The following is a 19933-nucleotide window of genomic DNA, read 5'->3' as shown; positions in this document are numbered from 1 at the left end:
TGAACACTCACAATGAGTGTGTGCGGTCCTTTGACAACAGCTTTCTACTGGAGACATGAGTCCCCATCAAGGTCCTTGCTGAGCCGTGTGCCTGGGCTCATTGCCACATTGTAAAGCTATCATATGTCATGTCATGTGATGAGTCTAATACTGGCACCTGGCTTAGCGAACAAATGCAATTAAATCAAGTAATGGATCTTATTAAGGTGTTATATGAACCCTTTGACTGTAATGTCTGCTGCTCCCGATCGTCCTCTGTGCTGAACAAAATATATGTGTGTTGTGTGTCATTGTGTTCATTTTTGTTGTGCTAAAAAAAAGAACTAGAAATAACAAACAACTGAATCTATTTGACATAAAAATGCCGATTGACATCATTTTACTGTAAGGGTACATGAATCATCATGAATTCATGCATGAAAAAGCATGAATTCATTCATGTAGTACTCATGAACTATCAGTAATGTACAGGTATTAATAGTATCTCAAGCATGACTTAATGCAGGAACAATACCTTAATTAATGCATCAACATCAACTGTATCTCAATCATCATGACTTCTGAGTTATTAATGATGTTCATGTCTTCTTCAGATCTTCAATCTGGATAGCTGAAGTAACCTTGAAGTCTGCTTGCTGCTATATTGCCTTTGAGCCAAAAAACGATACATTCCATGCAAACCTGTCTTTGTACGCATGACTAACTCCTAATTAAACTAATTATAGTCATAACTTCATCCAAACTTTGACTGAATGAAAATCCAGTATTAACTTTGAGGTAAAACTTTCACCTTGGTGAGGTAACCTGCCTCGGGCTGCCCATATGGCGGGAGCAGACAGACAGGCAGACAGACATGGTAGCATCCGCTCCACCGCCCCTCAATCTGCAGATTCACCTCACCAGATCTGGGTCACACAGTATCTGCAAATGCACCCGTTATATTTGTTTTAACCTACTTGAAGAAGTGTATGGACGAGGTTTATTGCACCATCGACATTGTGATTTTGTTACATTTTGCTTGTGTTAATGTTAAGAAAATATCACTCGTCACCGGCTTGATCTTCAATATCAGGATACATGTATTTATTATCCTTGCAAGAATGGAAGTAGTCATCACATACAAAGCTGCATGGGACGAATAGTTCCCCCAATAGTGTCCTTCACATGCCTTAAATACAAGAGAGTGTTACAGGCACAAGATACCGGTTCAAAGCCGTATTCAATGTTCAGATTAGCTACGGCCTGCGTAAGCAATAAACATGACAGTCATATGTCTATCTCCATAGAGGCTGAATCATCATGTTATTCATTGTCACATAGCTATCATATGCCTAAAACAGTCCTGACGCTCTTCTAGGTAATCATACATCCTGTTACGTATACAGCTACGTAGGGCCTTTGTTATCATGTGCTACTCTGATATTAGAAGAGTACATTCAGTATTTTCCCAACAGTTATTGTATGACATAATACCATTTATTATCATGAATCTTGTCCATACAGTAGTGTCTGGAAAGTGTGTTTAATTGGCTTCTTTTGTCTCAAAGGTTGTCTTGACTTTCTCTTATTGGGTGGTATATCTTATGTGGTACACTCAGACAGTCTGGAGGATAAAGCGACTATAATAAGGACACGCAAATGTCACATCACTAAAGTTTATGTTCCCGCCTGATGTTCATTAGGAGCCCGAACAGCCAGACGGCTCACTGATTCATTAGATCATGACACAGTCACATTGTGTCTTCTAATAATCCAACAAAAGATAGCGGTGGAACTCTTCTTGTGGCACACAGCAGTTATTTGCAGTTTTCCTTTTCTGTGAGGCAAAACCATGAGCACACGAGCAAATGAAATGTCCAAAGAGAAGGCATTGGCAGCTTTTCTTTCTGAAACTAAAGTGTGTCAAAACAGTTTTGTTTTCTTTCTAAGGGCTGACACGGAGCAAAGTAACCAAAGACCATAAATATCAATAGCCATTACTTTTTAATGCTGGAATAATAGCCGGTCGGTTGAGTGGCAAGCCAGTGTAAATGTATTTTTGTTCGAGGACCAAAGAAGGAGTTCAAATGCCCCTTGCTTTGTGTTTGGATCAATCCGAAGCGGGAGGTGTTGCCTTATTAGTGTCATGCCATGAAGACAAATACATAGGTTTGCTTAGAGGCTTTATCAATTGAATTTAACTGGAAAAAAAATCCTTTAACTCTATGATTGTTTTTTACAGTCAAATAAGTCCATTACGTAGCTGCAGTTTACAGAAACAGACATAGTAAACAAATGCTGGGCAGAGATGAGACAACTTTCTGTACCCAAGAAAATAGAATTTAAAATAATAATTTCACTAATAATAATAATAATAATAATAATAATGGTCCCTCGCTGTTAGGTTACTTGAAACCCTATCACCAGAGAAGAAAGTGGATATTAAGACGGCTCCGAACCCTGGATTATATTCAACAACTTGATGAACTAGACCTCTGCCAAGTTTCCATAAGTAAGAAAATGATCCGTATTTACCCCATGATTCAGATCTGCTACAAGATCACATGGGGTTATCCTCGGTTCATTCTACACCCTTTCTGGAAGTGTCGTAAAAATAGGGCTTTATTTACGTTATCCTGCTGAAAAACTGACCAACAAACCGAATCGGAAACAAAAGCTTTTACAATTATGACAATGAATTGAACTTATAATAAAATGATTGCTATTCAGTCAAAAGAGAGACAATAACAAATAACTTTATAAAAGCTATTTTTTATTTAAAAAATGTATTTCCTGCCATCGTGGTAGTCATCATTTAATAACCAGGAAACGTTATACAGGCACTTGTAATGTCATCATTGACAACATTGAAAATCACATATTTACTATTTTAAGTGAAGAAATAAAAGGAACCAAGGCAAGTCTTTCGCATCATAATATCTCAAGTCACAAGTCTTTACTATTCTAGTTCAAGTCTGAAATCATTTATTTTCTGTTAAGTTGAAAATGTTTTTTTAAACAGTGCACACTAATTCTTTCATTGGCACCATATATTGCCTGAATTGAAAGGTCCAATATAGACAACATTGCAAAGTCTACATAGCAGCTATAGTGTCATAAATGGTCAACACAGTGATGTCATGCTTCTAATGCATTTTTCACCAATCCAACTGCATCATTAGCCATTAGAGCTAATAGCCATACACAATAAGTACTCTATCACTGTTTCCACCAACACACAACCAGCATAATGACTGTTGTGATATGAGGATTATTCAACCGGAAACAGGTTGGTTTAGCCCAAGGTTGTCACAGGGTGCCGGTTTGTTTGTTTTTTGTGTATGGATATTAAACATGAACTCATAAGCTCTTACTCCCGTCGCAGCCCTCGGGGGTAAACACAACCCACCTATCATAGTTATTGTTATTATCATTAGGCCCCCCTGTGTGTGACAGTCCACTTCATCCAGGTTGGCTTGTTGAGAGATAAAGCAGATGCTGGAAATAAATTGGAAAACAAATTCCCCTGGGAGAAGGTATATATGCCAGACGAGAGCCGGTCGCTTGGCGCTGTCTGACCGAATCATTGCAGCGCTCTGAGCCAGTTAGAGTAGCGTAAAGCTAATGCAGCACCTGGGCTACCAAAGCATTCAACACAAGGAGAAGGTTCGAGCTGTCAGCAGCCAGTGACTTCTGAGAAAATCACTTCAGGTTGTTATGATAAGGACGGCAATGAAAGCGCTCATTTGTGAACCGTAAACATACGGTATTAGCTTCTCACTTCTCACTTCAGTGTTTACACGCTGTCCGCTGAACAGACTGCCATGCTTGATGTGGAAAGACTTGCTTTTTGGCACATGTCTGTATCGAGGCAGAAAAGGCTACTGAGGCTTCGCCACCAACTCTGGGCGCTGCATGGGGAGACAGCTCGTTGCTTTCGGCAAATAAGCAGCCGGCTGGTATAAACCCCCTCGCATCTGAGGGAAATGTGTGTGAGAGCTTCGTTTCATGACATTGTGAGTTCCTCAGGGAGAGTTTCTCTGGTGCGGTTGTGTGACTAGCTGTGTATCAGCTTTTTATAGCAGCAGAGTTTAGCTTTTTGATCTCCAGCAATAAAGCTTCTACTGGTGTTTTTGATTACATTTTTAATTTGAAGCAGAAACAATATCATCATTTGCCAGGTGATCAATTTTCAGATCTTGATTCTCAAAACTTGGCTTTGGTACACCGAGCTGTTTTTGTGTGTCGTGCTGTGGGGTTACCACATCCCTACAGTGGCTCTGTGCTGATGCTTGACTCAAGGGGGTAGAAAGAGTTCAATTGCAGTAAAACATAGGACACACAGATACACAATGCATGCATTGTACACATAATGAGCTTGTCGGTTCAAATTACCCATCAGCATTCAGACATTTCTCGAAGAAATAAACACAGACAATTTGCCGCTCAGTGTGGGCTATAATGTCGTGTCTCTTAAGAATTGTCTAGGAGAACATCTAAATGATTTTGTCGGAGCCATTACCAACATTTCTGCATTATTTGCCAAACGCAAAGCACATTCTTTCAGTCAGTTCACATGATATGGCTTGCATTGATTGGCTTTTCTTTTTTAGATTGCTTCCATCCAATCAAATGCAGCCGTGTGAATTAAATACGTTTCCTATCTGAAAGAATAAATATCTAGGGAGACATCATTTGAGTGTCATAAGTGTGAATTTGATTAGGGACTTGTCAGGCAGTATTGTGAGATTTCACTGAACAAATCCCAATCAGAGCCTCAAACACACCCAACTCTCAAAACAGTGTTTTTTCTTCAGGCCTGCAATCGGATATGATGATATTTTGGTGAATTAACAAATAAAAATTGTCGTCGTGTTATTTGGAAATGTTACTAGCACGATTGCTGTGGACACTTACATAAAGGAGTTTATTCAGACTTAATATCTCAAAATGAAATTAAAGAAAAGGGTGAGTGTCTGAAGAGAGTTTAATTACAGTAGTAAAAGGGCCAATTAAAAGAATGAAGCCTAATTTCATTGGCAGAAAACCTTCACAAAAGTATCCCAAATTATCAAAAGCAGCCAAATCAAATAAAATGTTTTAGGTTTTGATGGAAAAAACGTCCACTTTTGAAACACGAACTGTAAAAATTGTTTGTATTCTTGTTGAACTCTCCCTGTGAAGTCTTTCTCTCTGCGATGGACAAAAGTAGAGAACCACGACAGCCGCGACCTTGTTAGAAGTTTTGTTTCCAGGAATCACATCTTAGCTGAACTGTCTGAACAAGTTTCCAATACCTTTCCTTTTCAGGTCAAGAGAGAAGAACCACAGTGACAGTCCTACTTAAGAGCAGTGTGGAAGAAGTATATAGTCAAAGTAGCAATACCTGTAAGTGAAAGACCTCAGCAAACATTTTAACCAGGGTAAAAGTATTCAAGTATTGGCATTAAAATAAACAAAATGTGCTTATGCAGAGTGGCCTGTTTTATAATAACTATAATTATAAATAGATTCATGTACACTACATAACATTGCAGCTTACATTGTGAAATTCATTTTAAAGAGGTAATACACAACAATCATTGATTCAGTCAAAGCCTGCACAAGAATTTCTTCATGGAAAAGGTTGAGCAGCTGGCAGTGCTCACAGCGGACAACATGCACAAACATGCATGCAAGTTAATAAAGTAGAAGTATAAAACAACATACAATGGGGGAAAATGCTGAAGTAAAGTAAAAGTATCTCAAAATTGTACCTAAGTACAGTTATTGAGTAAATGTACTTACTTTTCAGCACTGCTCAAGATGTGCACACTGATGATCTTTGTTAATGATCAAATAAAAAGATGTAGATGGAGCTTATGGGTTTACAAACAATACTTAAAGCATAATGCACACAAAGATACCATATAGATACTCAAAAACATTCCAGCATGCAATATTATTAATCACAGGATCAGTTCAGTCAACGCTTTATCTTATTCTGTTCCAAGCACTATCACAATCATGTCAAATCTTCCTATAAACATGAACGCTGTTTGTTATTTGGAGTTAATACTAGATACACCATCCTGCTTCAGTAAATATTCACTTGAGAACCAAATGTGTGTTAATCTGCTGAAAATAGTCCCCAAACAAAAGCATGATTTCCTACAGTTAAAAAACCACAGTGCCCAGCAGTTTGACACAGTCCTTAGCTTCTCTTATATCTACAGGAAGATAACTATGTGAGGTAGAGAAGTACCATTTTTAAATATAAACTGAGGCAGTATATTTGTTCTCCTTTCTTGATGGAATTGTAACACCTATTTATAGGCTTCAGTCCTGAGACACATCTCAGTTTATCTCAGATATCCAACAGAAAGATGTAATACATTAGTCGAGCAGCTGTGTGCAGCACTCACTAAAAAGCTTTGGGTTGTAAAAAACCACATGATATAATATTCAAGGACATGAGGTTATTGGCATCTTCCATTCAGAGGAAAAGAGAGTCTTGATTTCTAGTCAGACTAACCTCACCGGAGTCAGTTTGCCACGGTGTAGCAGAGACCTAACGTCATGCAGTGTATGTTTACACTCTGGAACATAATCATAGGAAACTTAAAGTGATAGAGCGTCAGATCTCACTACTGTGTACTATTTTATTTGGTTAAACTCCAGTTAGGCCCCGCTGGATTATGAAGTCTAATAAATACAAAGTCGTGTTTTGTTTAGAGAGTCAGGCCAGCACTCAACTTTCCATCCAGGCAGCGGAGCATAAAGCAGACGTACAATTGGTAAACATTGGCTGGTCATGTGAACGGAGCAGCCGCAGCAATGAGAGTCACTTCTGTCAACTTTCTCAGACTTACTGCCTCAGATCCAGAACAGCAACAAGCTCTCTCAGCCAATAATAATGTTTCAACATTTCTCTCCGTGCGCTCACTTTGTACCCACAGCTCAGTGAAATTAGGGCCTTTGAAGCTGAAATCTAATCATTATTTTTAAGTCGCTTTTAATTAAAGAGACTGAATGTTATTGGAAAAAGCATGAGAAATCCATGAAACCCTTTGAGAGGGACTGGTTTGCTTTGTTATATAATTATCTATACAACTGCTGACTTGTACAGCTGTTGGTGTTTTACTTTCCTCGTGGCTTTGTAATATTTACCCTCTTTAATAACTTCAGTAGAATAATTACAATTACAAAACAAAGATCCCATTTAAATCCATTTTATTGTAGCACTGCAGTCTTCATTATAGTTTGGAGAACTCTTGCATCTATGCCTCCTATTTGTGCATGTTATGTTCAGTTACATTTACTTTCACTGCGGTACATTTCGTAATTTCTCAGTAATCCTTTATCCAGGCCTGCCAGCATGTCAACTCACTCAGAGCTGTTTACAATTACTTGTGAAGAGGATCAATATCTGCCTCCCTGACCCCCTTCTCCTACAGCGGTCAGTGTTTCGTACTCCGCTGCTCACATATAGTTGTCTCTGTTTTGAAGTTGGCGATTTATTTTGTACCCTCAGTGACACAGACACTAAGAGGGCAAATCAAACAAAGAGTCAGTCAAAAGTGAGTCATCCTTTCAGCTTTAACTTTTCAGTGATGGCCCTGAGGCGGCACTGACTCAAAGACTGTCCTATGTCCACTATGCTTTCTTAATTAACGCTTTTTATCTATCAAGCACATATATGTCATGCTTGGTTTTTCCCATGACCTTTGGGAACATCAGACATGTTTAAGGTCTGTTGGGTAATATCAGAAATTACAATAGTCATACTTTCTTTCCTTTTTTTCCCTGTGCTAATTCAATTCTTTGCAAACAGTGCTATGGTTTGTTATATCTGAGTGTGTCTGCGTGGTTAGGAGGGCAGCGGCTCAGTGAGGAGAATTGGGTTTTACAAGGTAACTTTAGGGCCTATTTATGCAAACACCAGGAACAGTTACAGTTACCTTATCTCCCAAATCACTAAAAACACTGCTGCTTCACAGTAAGGCCAGGATCAACTCCCCAAGTTTAATTAAACTGAATCGGCTCTGGTTGATCATGCACCCCTTAATACTCATAGGCTGCGTGAAGCATTTAAAACCATTTCTGAGCAATTTAGATCTCGCAGAGGTGTCATTGTGTCAACACTGTCGATTTTTAAAGTAGTTCCATAAAAGAAAAAACTATCATTCAAAACCCTTTACAGTATTTCTTCAAATGAACATATTAATCCCATTTAGTAGCAAAGCTCCAGTCTTCATCATTTAGAGCAGGGGTGTCAAACTCAATTTCATCACGGGCCACATCAGCCATCAAAGGGCCGGTTGTAACTTCAAGACTATATAAATACACATATATAAATATATAATATATATTAAATAATGTATTATATTACATGATTGCCTCTGCATTGGATTATTATCGGATCGGGTAATAACTTCATAATTAATAACGTCTGAAAGCAGAAGTCTAGGGCAAATAATTGCAAGTCTCTTCAGTGCGAATGTCACAAAATGATTTAAAAAGAAAAGCCCAATTCTGAAGAAAAAAGTCTAATTTGAGATGCATTGTGGGACATGTAGTTTATGGGCAATGTGCTTCTGTAAAGCGGCATGTAACTGTATAATAAACATATGATATTCTTTGCAAGCTCTTGTGGGGCCGCATGAAATGAAGTCGCGTGCCGGATTTGGCCCCCGGGCCTTGAGTTTGACACCCCTGATTTAGAGCAACAAGTCAAGTAAACAAGAAAAAAGTCTGAAATTGTGTTAGTAAATATGTGGATGTATTCAGGTTCAGTGATAAGAGAATGTGTACCATTCCTATGTTATTTGCCAAATTATTAGGACAAAACCTAAAGGAAAATTGTTAACATTATGTCATTGGTTTTGCAGGTATTTAGCCATAAACAAAACTATTGGACAACTATTGGAGAGCTATGGATGACCCAAATTACATGGAAAACACATCTAGTTGAAGCACAAATGTGATCCTGGCGATGAATAAAAAAATCTAACGGATACAGACTAACGGTCAGGAAGATTGATATCAAATAAAAGCCTTTGATGACTCTGTTTGGCTTCTTCATGCAGTAACCAAACAGAAGAAGCATCTCTATGATCTCACTACTAATGCCAAAAGATGACTGAGTGCAACACAACTGTTTATTTATTTGTATTGTCACCTTGCCGACGCTCCACAGCTCTCCTCTGAGAAACAGCTGAAGCATCCGTCTCCCTCCGTCTGTCTGCAGATGATAGGAGCCCGTGTGGAATAAGCTGGTAAGAGTTATATTCTCTGTGCACTCAACCACTTACTGCACTAACCTCTTAAGCAGACTGAATAATAATGATGATACTAATGTAAGTAATTACCATTAATATTTCAGCATCGGACCTCCAATTATGCAACGGCAGAAAATGGTTGCACGCCTGATGCCAAATCAAAGTCCACGTCAGAGATGGAAATAGAAAGAATGATCAGATATTTTATTCATTGTGAGTCCACATATAGAAACATTAGATGCACTGACCCACACAGGATTCACTGCTCTTTCTCAGCGCCAGCCTGCTTTACATTCACACACTAATGTACTTCCACCCTTGGTAGCTTCCTAGTGCATCAACAACTGATGCACTGCTGGTCACGGAGAAACTAAACCAGAGCTGGAAGGGCTTCAGCTCTCTGATCCGAGCCACTTCTGATCTGAGGGATGAGTGTTGCCTGCAAACCAACCAGGCTTCAACACTGACTGGATTATAGAAATGCGTTCAGATCACATGCCCCGAATGCATTTTAATTTCTTCTCTCCAGACACAGATGAAAATCTAACACTGACCTCATGTCTACTGAATCTGTAGGAGGAGAACAGCCAAGTGATCAAAAAGCATTTTACAAGAGGTGATTCACAACAATAAACATCCAAAAGGAATGGTTTTCTAACTGAAACAATATGGGGACTTTAAAGGGTCCTTTTCAAAAAACTAGAAGTGTATTTATGAGCCAAATAGGAATGTTAGTGACTTAAGAAAGTAGATATTAGCCAGAGGGTGAGATGTCAAGTTTTTTTTTCTTTCTAATATTACATTCCCACAACTTAACCAGTTAAGCCCCGAGCCTGTTTTTCAGGCCTCAGGCTCGAAAATGACATTCCCAGAACAAATGACTATCTTCACTTCTTAAAGGGGTAAATTCATAATCTTTTTTCTCAAAGCAATGATAAACCTGTGAGTTGGATGTAGAAAAGTCAGAATCAATATAGATTTTTTTTTATTTTAAAGTAAATTTAGATTGAACATAGTAAGAAAATGTAAATTATAGTGTCTGTCCAAAGAAAAAAACATTACTTATACAGTAGTGAAAACCACCCTTGAATGATGGGATCAGAGACTAAAAGCTTTAGGAATCCAAACTATAACATATAATAAGTACCCTGTATCAAGATTGATGCAAAACAAGGGACATTTGACCTTTTTAGGTTTAGCAAAAATAAACACTTCTGGGGTCATTTGGGTGGATTTTCCATATCTCTGGCCCCCCTCGATCGATTTTGATGATTGACAGCTCTTTTGAACAGTTAGAGCCAATAGAATCGAGGGGAAGTTCCTAAAATCCATCTAAACATTACCCATTGGTGAATGAGTGATGCATAGCCAAAATGCTCAAAACCGGAAGCTGTCATACTCTCTGGTAGCAGCTAATATGAAATCTCCGTTATTGACATAAATATGAAGATGGATTATCAGTAATCATTTCAAAGTGACAGACACATTAGATTAACCTTCAGCAGCGTTCTTATCGTTTTAATTCCATTGAACACAACTTTTTATCAGAAACAGCAAAAGGTAAGACACATTGGCCGTGTTTGCTCCATAAAGCTACGTGGTGTGATGTCTGGTTTTGATTCCCATGCCGCGAGTCGTGATCGCTCAGTGATGATACTTATATTTCTGGAATCTGTGTAATTTCAGCTTGCCAATCGATGTCTTGTTTGTGCATATCCAGTGTTGGGACTAACGCGTTACAAGTAACGCGTTACTATAACGCCGTTATTTTTGGCAGTAACTAGTAGGCCTACTCTAACGCATAACTTTTACAATTCAGTAACTCAGTTACCGTTACTACACGGTGCGTTACTCCGTTAGTTTTTTTTATATAGTCAACAGCCAGGCGAACAGAGATGAGAACTGTACTTAAGTACAGTACTTGAGTAAATGTACTTAGATACTTCCTGTGTCACATGCGGAGACGGGCTGTGGGCGTGTTTGTGTTGTTTACTAACAAGACTATCATGGTGGCAGCGGAGTTCAAGTCTAGTTTCTCCACCTGGAGATATTCTCACTATTTCACTTTTGTCGAGCACAAAGAAAAGAACGTTTTAGTTAAATGTAAGTTGTGTCTTGGCGGGTCAAAGATCCTATCTACTGCCCAAACCAGTAATTCAAATCTTAAAACATCTGCAAAAACAACATGCTGGGACGAAGCTAGTAGCTAAGACCACAGAGACTCAGCCGACGCCACTCCACCTCCACCTAAGCAACAGCGGCTGGATTTTAACCAAGGGACTGCTAGCCAGGGAAAAGTCGATAAAGCCATTGCACGGTATGTTGTAGAACACATGCAGGCTATTGCTACAGTGGAGTCACCCGCTTTCAGGGAGCTAGTTAGCATGATAGCATGTCCGGACGGCACACGGCATATGGGACGGAACACTTTTTCCAACTACCTGGAGAAAGAATATAGAAAAATGGAAAGCCAGCTAATATCGATGCAATCCAGATTGCATATAATGCATGTCAAGTTGATCAACAGATTGTATTATTCTCCAATGCAATAACAGTACTGAAATGAAGGCTATAAGGGCATTAATGGGAGCCCTTGTATCAAGTAACTAAAACGTTACTTTTTACAGTAACGCATTACTTTTGGGTGTAAGTAACTAGTAAAGTAACTGAGTTACTTTTGAGATGAAGTAACTAGTAATGGTAACTAGTTACTGGTTTTCAGTAACTAGCACAACACTGTGCATATCTGATAAGGGTATTTTACCGTGAGTTCTGTGCTAAGTGTGTTAGCATTTTTTTCGCTCAGGGCTAATTCAGAGCCTTTGTTATTACCCTTGTGTTTCGTTTAGCTACAAATTGTTAATATTATCTGATAGCTGAGTTTCTTCCCGTTAAGTGGGTATGACACATTCATAGTTTGTTAAATGTTAAGAAGCTCTCAGACGCTGTAAGATGTTGCGTTTTGCCCCCTGTACCGGGAGCATGGGGCTTAACTGGTGAGAAATAGGTCAGCTACTTGTTAAAGGGACAGTTCAACCAAATTTTAAAAATAAACGTTTTACTTACTCCTAGTTCCTAACTCGTTTTGTTTTACCTTCCCAGGTTTTGTGACATGCAACTCTGATATTTCTGGCTGCAACCTAATAAAACAAGGTGAATCTTTGTTTGAATATTAACGTGTTTCCCTAAACAGTTTCCTTGTTAATCTGGAGAATCTACAGAATTCATTTAAGGGACTTAACATTTTAAATCAAAGATGCTGATTTACATACATTTTGTGTGTGTGATTGGAATAATTCAGCTTGTGTAAACACACTGAAATATCATATTGTGTGTTACACAAAGACTTCTGCCTGTCAACATGTGATTTAAAGAAAACAAACAAGGCAGCTGCCGGAGAAGCACAGCACGACATGTTCCGCCCCGATCAGATGTCATGTAGCACGAACAATAACACGCAGAGGATATGAGCCGTGTCATATTTGTAAGACATTGTTTTCATGTTGTGTGTTTGTCCTCTACGCAGCCTGTGTGACCTTGAACTGCAGCCTGGACGCTGAGTGCTGCGGTCACATACGCTGGCGTGGCACTGACAACATGTACATCCCTGGGGAGTGGGTGACTGTTTGTACCCACGAGAAGACCCCCCTCCTGAGGCCCAGCCTGTATCCACTCCCACCATCTTGAGAGCGCTTTCTCATTCAAAGCTAATTTATTTTCCCCTCGTTGTGTTTCTCACATCGCCTCAGCCTTTTCCCCCCACACTGGCTGAGTAAATGGACACCCCTGCCCTCTGCCTCCCCTGTCCTCAGTGGAAAGTAATGACTGATTACTGATTGCGGCCTCCCTTCTTCACTTATGTTAAATTATTAGTAGAGCATAGTCGGGCCAGATCTTGTCATGTGTGTTAGCCGGTTTCCACTGGCGGTTGTACAGTTTAAACATATGAAAATTGCTTATTTATTCATAGCTTCCCAGAAAAACATTGTGTTATCATATAATTGACGGCATATGTGTTATGGATTTTATGAATTTCAAAACAGTCCTTAGCCTCTTTCCTCTGATTTTTCAACTGAATGTCCTCAGGCCTCCTCATTCCTAAATAGAATTTTTGACTTATTTAAACGAAAATGAAGGGAAGAATTAGGTCTTTCCTTATGCTGTCCTTTGGTCGGTGACATAAACAGACTTTTTTTAATGAATTGCAGCTTTTGCTCAGATTTATCAATATATATTTTAGCCGTGTATTGTGGCTCAGCATTTGGACTGTCAGTTTAGCTGCATGTATAGTGTGTGCAGCAAAGTATATACAATGTTACTGTTGTGTGCCAGGAGGCCAGTGGAACAGCGAGGGTCTGGTGTTGTCATTAATACTTAATGGCAGGCTGAAACGCCAATCACTGTGTTCATAGCAGCCGTGGGGCTCACATTTACAGAATGCGGTTACAGACACCCAGGGTTGGGTTAGTGTACAATTAGCCGGCTGCATCTGATAGGGTTACAAGTCACAGGTCACTCCTGACAACTGCCCGAGTCACCAAACACAGGCGGAAGTTCAGAGAGGAGATGGCGATAAAGAAGGCCTCTTAAGAGGTGAATAGAAGACGTCAAAACAACTCAGTTACTTTTACAAGAATAGAAAAGACGATCTCCCACTTACAAATGAAAGGTTGACATTTCTCAATTGAATGCACACTCAAGTGTTTTGCAACTACAGCCATGCTTGGTCCGGTTTGACCATTAGCTCATGGGGGCTAATGTTAGCTTAGGTTGTCAATTGTATACATAATGAGCAAAATTTAAAAAAGCAAATTCAGTGTCACAGTGTTCGCTGCTATGCAAGAGTTACAAATGTTGCTTTAACCCTCATCATAGCATTGCATTAAACATACTATAGGACAACTGACCAAAAATATACAACTTTAAGAAACAACCTTCGAAGCAAAAATTAGCACCCATTAAGGCTCATTGCACACATGAACTTGGTAAACATTTATTAAAACTACCTAGGTTGGATTGGTTGTTTTTGAGTGGGGTCTCCCATTCAGGACACCTACTGTATACATTTTTTTTAAAGAACACGAAATATTTATGTCATTAGAAACAAATTGATAAAGTCATGAAAACAGGAAAGATGTACTAAAGCACCTCTGAGATATGACAACAATGTGCTTTATAAATGTAATTCTAAGGTAAAAGTCTTAAAGGACCAGTGTGTAGGATTGAATGGCATCTAGTGGTCAGGCTTCAGATTGCAACCAACTGAACTGGCCATCAAGTAATGAAAAAACATTAAAGATGCCTCTCTAGAGCCAGAGTTTGGTTTTTCAGTTATGAGCTACTGTAGAAGAAATGGACCCGATCCATACGTAAATTAAAAGGCACATTTTTGGCGAAAAACACAAAAATTCTCAAGCTGACTTTTGGCTCTGCACTGTCTTCGAAGACTAGCGGAAGCGTTACCATCAACGCCACGTACCATTAACTAAATTGTCGCCAAGGGCTGTGCTCACAGTTAAAAATGGTTCAACTTTAACCTGGTTTGCTGCTGACCTTTTTGACGAGCAACCAAAGATGTTAGCTGTGCTAAGCAGGCAAGCCAGCCGGGAAATAAGCATAGAAACTAAGTTTAACTAGCTGTTTTCATTGCAAGTCCGCGCCAACCTCACGATGATGGCGGTGGTGGTGAAGTCCATAGGGAGTTGGCTTGACAACTGGAAGGTCACAAGTTCAAGTCCCGGAAAGACCAAGTGCTACCGAGGTGTCCCTGAGCAAGGCACCGTTCCCTACACGGCTCCCCGGGCGCCGTACATAATGGCAGCCCACTGCTCCTAACAAGGATGGGTCAAATGCAGAGGAACTGTTTCGTTACATAGTACCTGTACTACGTAATGACAATAAGTTGAATCTTCAATCTTCTCCAATGAGCAAATTGCTTATTATGCAGGTGTCAGGTGATCATAGTCAAATGAAAGTTATGAATATTGCTCAATTTGTGCATGAATCCTAAATCCTACACTGGCCCTCTACATTCTGAGACAAAGGTAAACAAGCCATCCTTTTCTTTTCTTTTGATGTTTATTTTCCAATGTTTTAAGATGTCTGACTAAGTTTAGCTAGCAGTTGTGTTATGCAAAGAGCTGAGGGAAGTTTAAATGAAAGAACAACCATGCTCATTCTCAAGGCTATTGTGTGATAAAGTGGGCAAAGAGCTTGAAGGCTTGTGTTGTTGCAGGGCCTTTTGGAGGAGGAATAATGAGTAAGAGCACCAGAGAAGAGGCAAATGAATGTCTCATAACCAACGTCTCCTGGAGCATCTCCTCTAAAAACAACCTTTAGTTATGAGCAGCAGAATTTCACATTTGCTAAGATTCTTAGCAAATTAGCAAAAAGATTCTCCCACATTGCTAACCCTGTTTGTCTGGGTTCAGTCTAAAATAAGGTCTCCTCTCTGCTCAGTCTGTGTGAAGCAATTCACACGATGTTAACACTGCAGTAGTGGGGCTTCAAGCTGCCAGAAACACCTTATGCTGAAAAACGTGTCAGTGATGTTCAATATTCAGGTTATATAAGATGATCTCATTTAGGATATGTTTAACCTTCTCTGCTTTCACAATAATAATCATATCATTTTAAGATGTTAATAGTATTTTCTGTACACAAATATATATAAGTATACATTTGATTGCACTTTATCCATCTCTGACATTATTACCATATTGTGTTTCCAACTGTGTCAGCATGTTTTATATGTCTTCGGTAAGTATCTGAGTGTCTTGCTCTTTTTTTATTTGAATACTTTCATTTCATTTACTTTCATTTGTACATTTGTAACACATTAACCTCACAGCTACAGGTGTTACTTTATCTGCAGATTCAGATTTACTTAAAAGCAAAACCCTATGATGGTTTTTATGTTTTTGATGCTTTCCTAAATTAAACAACCCATTAGTGGACAATATACGTTTATAAAACGGACAAGTCAAATCAAGCAATCTGATTGGTTCTTAGCCGTGATATAATGAGCGACGCGTAGAATAACATTTTAGTTACTTTTCACAAGTCAGTATACCTCCGCGTCTGAGAAAAAGTTACAACCGTTACAACTTGGCTACATTACGTCCGTTACGAAACTAACTAACTAACAAAGCTTAACATGGAAACATGTAAGGTTAACTTCGACCTCCGGGGTGGCCTTACTATCGAGGAGTGGATTGAGCAGTGCCTATCTCCAGAAAAAAAAAAGCACCTAAATGGCGACATGCAGAGCTACGTGAAGAGCAGGTAGACCAACTGACCGGAGAAAGTGGAGCAATATTCTCGCCACACCAAGCAACAGCCTATACTACCTCAGCCTATAGTACAAGTAACCTCGTAAGCCATTCTACTGATGCTGGACAGTTTTTCAGTGGGTGCACAATAAACGGCAACATACAAATTAATGTAAATAAATAGCCAAATAATCGATCAAAGCTGTCTGTCTAATATGGTTGTTAGCTGTTAGTGGTGTTGCATAGCAACCACCTCGCACATGTTTTGTGCAGAAGGCAACGGAGGGACTATTTTATTTTGAACATCATTATTTAAAAATACAAACTATTTAAATTGGAGTGTGTATTTTTCTTTCATATTGCCATACTTGGTAACCGTTTATAAAAGCAATAGCTCACTTCAGGCCGTGATATATGGTCATTATATCACGGCCTGTCGTGAGCTATACATGTAAAGTAGCATTCAAACTAAATCATATACTATGATAATAAAAAACAACCACATTACAATCTGATACTTTCATTTTTGAAACATTGAACTTGCTTTTAAATGCAGTAGCCTACTTTCACTTGTAATGGATACTTTTATATTGAAGTAATTTGAGGTGTGAGTGGACATCTATTAATCAGAGAAGTATGATTATACATTGGGTAGCAGGCTATGTCACTTTGCATCTGTTGTAGCCTACATACTAGCTGAGTTCATGCATATTCTCAATCTGTGATATTACCTATATACCAGACTAATGTTACTATAAATATTGGTACGAAATGTTTTTGATATTTGCTATAATATTCCCTATGATCTACGGTCTTGCTGTGAGGTCATTGTCTTTCCAAACACCATGCTTAGCCTATAAGTTGTTTAATATGAGTATACAGTCAGATATTGCCTCATATTAAACCGAAACCGACTTTCAACCCAATATATCAACTTTTTCCCAAAGCCCAAAAATAAGTTCCCACACAGTATGCTTCCGTACCTATGGTGGTGATCACAGTGATGGCGAAATAAAAGGATCCGGCGAATTTCCACTGCACCCCGGCTTTGTGCGGCTTCAGCTCCAGCACCACTTTCTCCAGCTCGTCAAAGTCCTCCACGGACAGGTTGAAGGTCCTCAACAGATCCACTTTCCTCCGGACCAGCTCCCCAATCTGGGACGTCTCCTTCTGGGACTCCAGCGCGTCGAAGATCGCGGCTCCGACTATCAGGTAGGTGAAGGTGCAGATGATGAGGGCGAGGGTCCTCACGTTTTGCCTCTTCATGGTGCTGTGGCGCGTGTCAGGGGGTCGGGCGGTGAGTGCTCGCGGGTCTGGAGGACGGGGAGCTCGGCTGGCTCATGGCTGTGCTGCTCTGAGGAGCGGAGACTCTCTCTGACCACTTTATGAGCCGAGGAGCTGTTCGTTCAGCACCACGCCTCCCTCCCACTGCAGGAATCCTCCCCCTACACCCCTCTGCACCTCTCCCTTTATCTCAGGGGTAATATTGTGTGAATCCCAGTGTAAACTTTATTACAATAAACACAGTGTGGGCTGTTGGTACTCAAGTGGCCTATACTGAAGTAGGTCTACTTTTACTTGAATATGTCAACTATTTCTCAAAGTTATTGAAGTAACTGTTATATTGATTGTTGTGCTTTTATTCATGTCTAAATGTGTGCATATGTATACATCTGTCTGTTGATTGTGTATACATAGGTAGGCCTATATACATATTTTTATATATCTTTGTTATTGTATTCGGGATTGTGGGAAACGTTATTTCGATCTCTCTGTCAGTACCGGTCAGTACACACAAACTGAAACATTGACAATAAAGTTGACTTTGACTTTGACTAAAGTTTTCTCAACTTTTAATTGATGTGTCACCAATCACGCAGCCACAAGTGCTTCACACAGATTAAAACATTACACAAAACCAAAAACACACTGACTGAAAGACTTGAAGGGGTCCTATTGTGCTTTTTTGGTGAGACCCAAATGTCTGACCGTATAAAAATGTCTATCTTGCGGGCTGCAACAATTAGTTGATTAATCAATTCATCTGCAGCTTTGTTGATAATCAATTAATTATTGTATTTTTATTTTTGCAAAAGTTTCTTCTGTTTAATGTTGTTTGTGTTTTATATAATGTCAATGCAGATGTATCTTATATATCAGGAGAAACAAGTATCAATCTGTGCTTAAAGGTAAGGTAGGTATGGAGAAATCAGCTCGAGTGCACTAGAATTTGAAACGCAGTCGAAAAAATCTGCCCCTTCCTTCAGACTTCCTTACAGAGCCCCTCCTCCAACACACACGAACGCGCACATGACCAATGAGGGCACGAGATAAGTGTGTGCAGGAGATGGAAGACTGACAGGCAGGTAGGCCATCCAGTTATTTTCGGCGGGCCGGTGAAAATAATTGGTCGTGCTTTTTACAGCGCCACGGCTTCCACAGATGACGTTTTTTTAATGTATTTATTGTCAAAGCATTTAATGTATTCATTGCTATCGGGATGTTAAGAGCATTCCATGGAATATAACAAAAAGTGTTTCTGAAGTGAATTACCTACCCCACCTTTAAGGACATGTTGTCGTGTTACTGTATCTAAATGATTGTGACAATGTGATTTATTCTTGATGGATAAAGTGTATATCTTCTCAAAACGTTATTGATCAATCTCTTCCAAACATATCACAGTGAAAATTAAATAGGAATAGAAAGAGGAACGTGTCTGAAAACTAATGTATTCCAACTTTGGCAACAGTGTATTTTTTCTACCAAATGAAAGTCCATGAAACTTGGCCAAAAAAGTACAACACAAAGGTCACTTTTCAGAAACTATAACACAAACTTCTTTACTTTGATTGGAGTCTTGGACATTCCTATGAGACTATGTGGGACTGCTGTGGCCTTGTTTTTTGTTTGTTTTTTTACCACTGAGCTGCTTGAGCAGAGCAGCTGGGGGTAGAAAGCCCTGATATTTATTCACATTCACTGCTGTGAGGAGGTTTCTATTTTTGAAAGGAAACTCTTTGAGTGATGCTCCACCGAATCCAGCTGTTACTTTGGCTCCACGAAACTCTTAAAGGTCATTTTGTTGACCTTATCAGTCCCCTGTGCATCCAGGCAATACCAGAAAATAACATTTCAAACTTGAGAAGAAAAAACAGCTTATATGAAAGTTTCAAACCTTGTTAAAATAATGCTTGTTTATGATATGTGTGGAACAGTTAATGGCGATGATTTGACTCGGAGAGACAAGATGTCAAGTGAAAGTCTGACTTGGGCCAAATTGGATGGCCTTCGGTGTCATTGGTTTCCAGTCGGTGGTTCCCTGTTGCGTTGCACGTCAGACACTTTTTGGCTGGGATGCTTCGAAAAGAGGTCAACACTATATCCACATCAGATTTCATTGCTTTTCATTCCTCAAGTATT

General features: G+C 39.4%; 1 protein-coding gene across 1 annotated transcript in view; it reads right to left on the bottom strand.

Annotated features, from left to right (window-relative positions):
• Window positions 1-17840, bottom strand: part of kcnk3a (potassium channel, subfamily K, member 3a) — a 36383-nt gene extending 18543 nt beyond the window's left edge. Inside the window, exon 1 of the mRNA XM_034240143.1 lies at window positions 17494-17840. Coding sequence (XP_034096034.1) covers window positions 17494-17776 — 283 coding nt within the window. The 5' untranslated portion in view covers window positions 17777-17840. The remainder of the gene's footprint in view (window positions 1-17493) is intronic.
• Window positions 17841-19933: the final 2093 nt, after the last annotated feature.

The sequence above is a fragment of the Gymnodraco acuticeps genome, unplaced genomic scaffold (assembly GCF_902827175.1).
Source record: "Gymnodraco acuticeps unplaced genomic scaffold, fGymAcu1.1, whole genome shotgun sequence".
NCBI lineage: Eukaryota > Metazoa > Chordata > Actinopteri > Perciformes > Bathydraconidae > Gymnodraco > Gymnodraco acuticeps.
The sequence above is the reverse complement of the archived record's forward strand: the minus strand, read 5'-3'. Positions and strand labels throughout refer to the sequence as shown.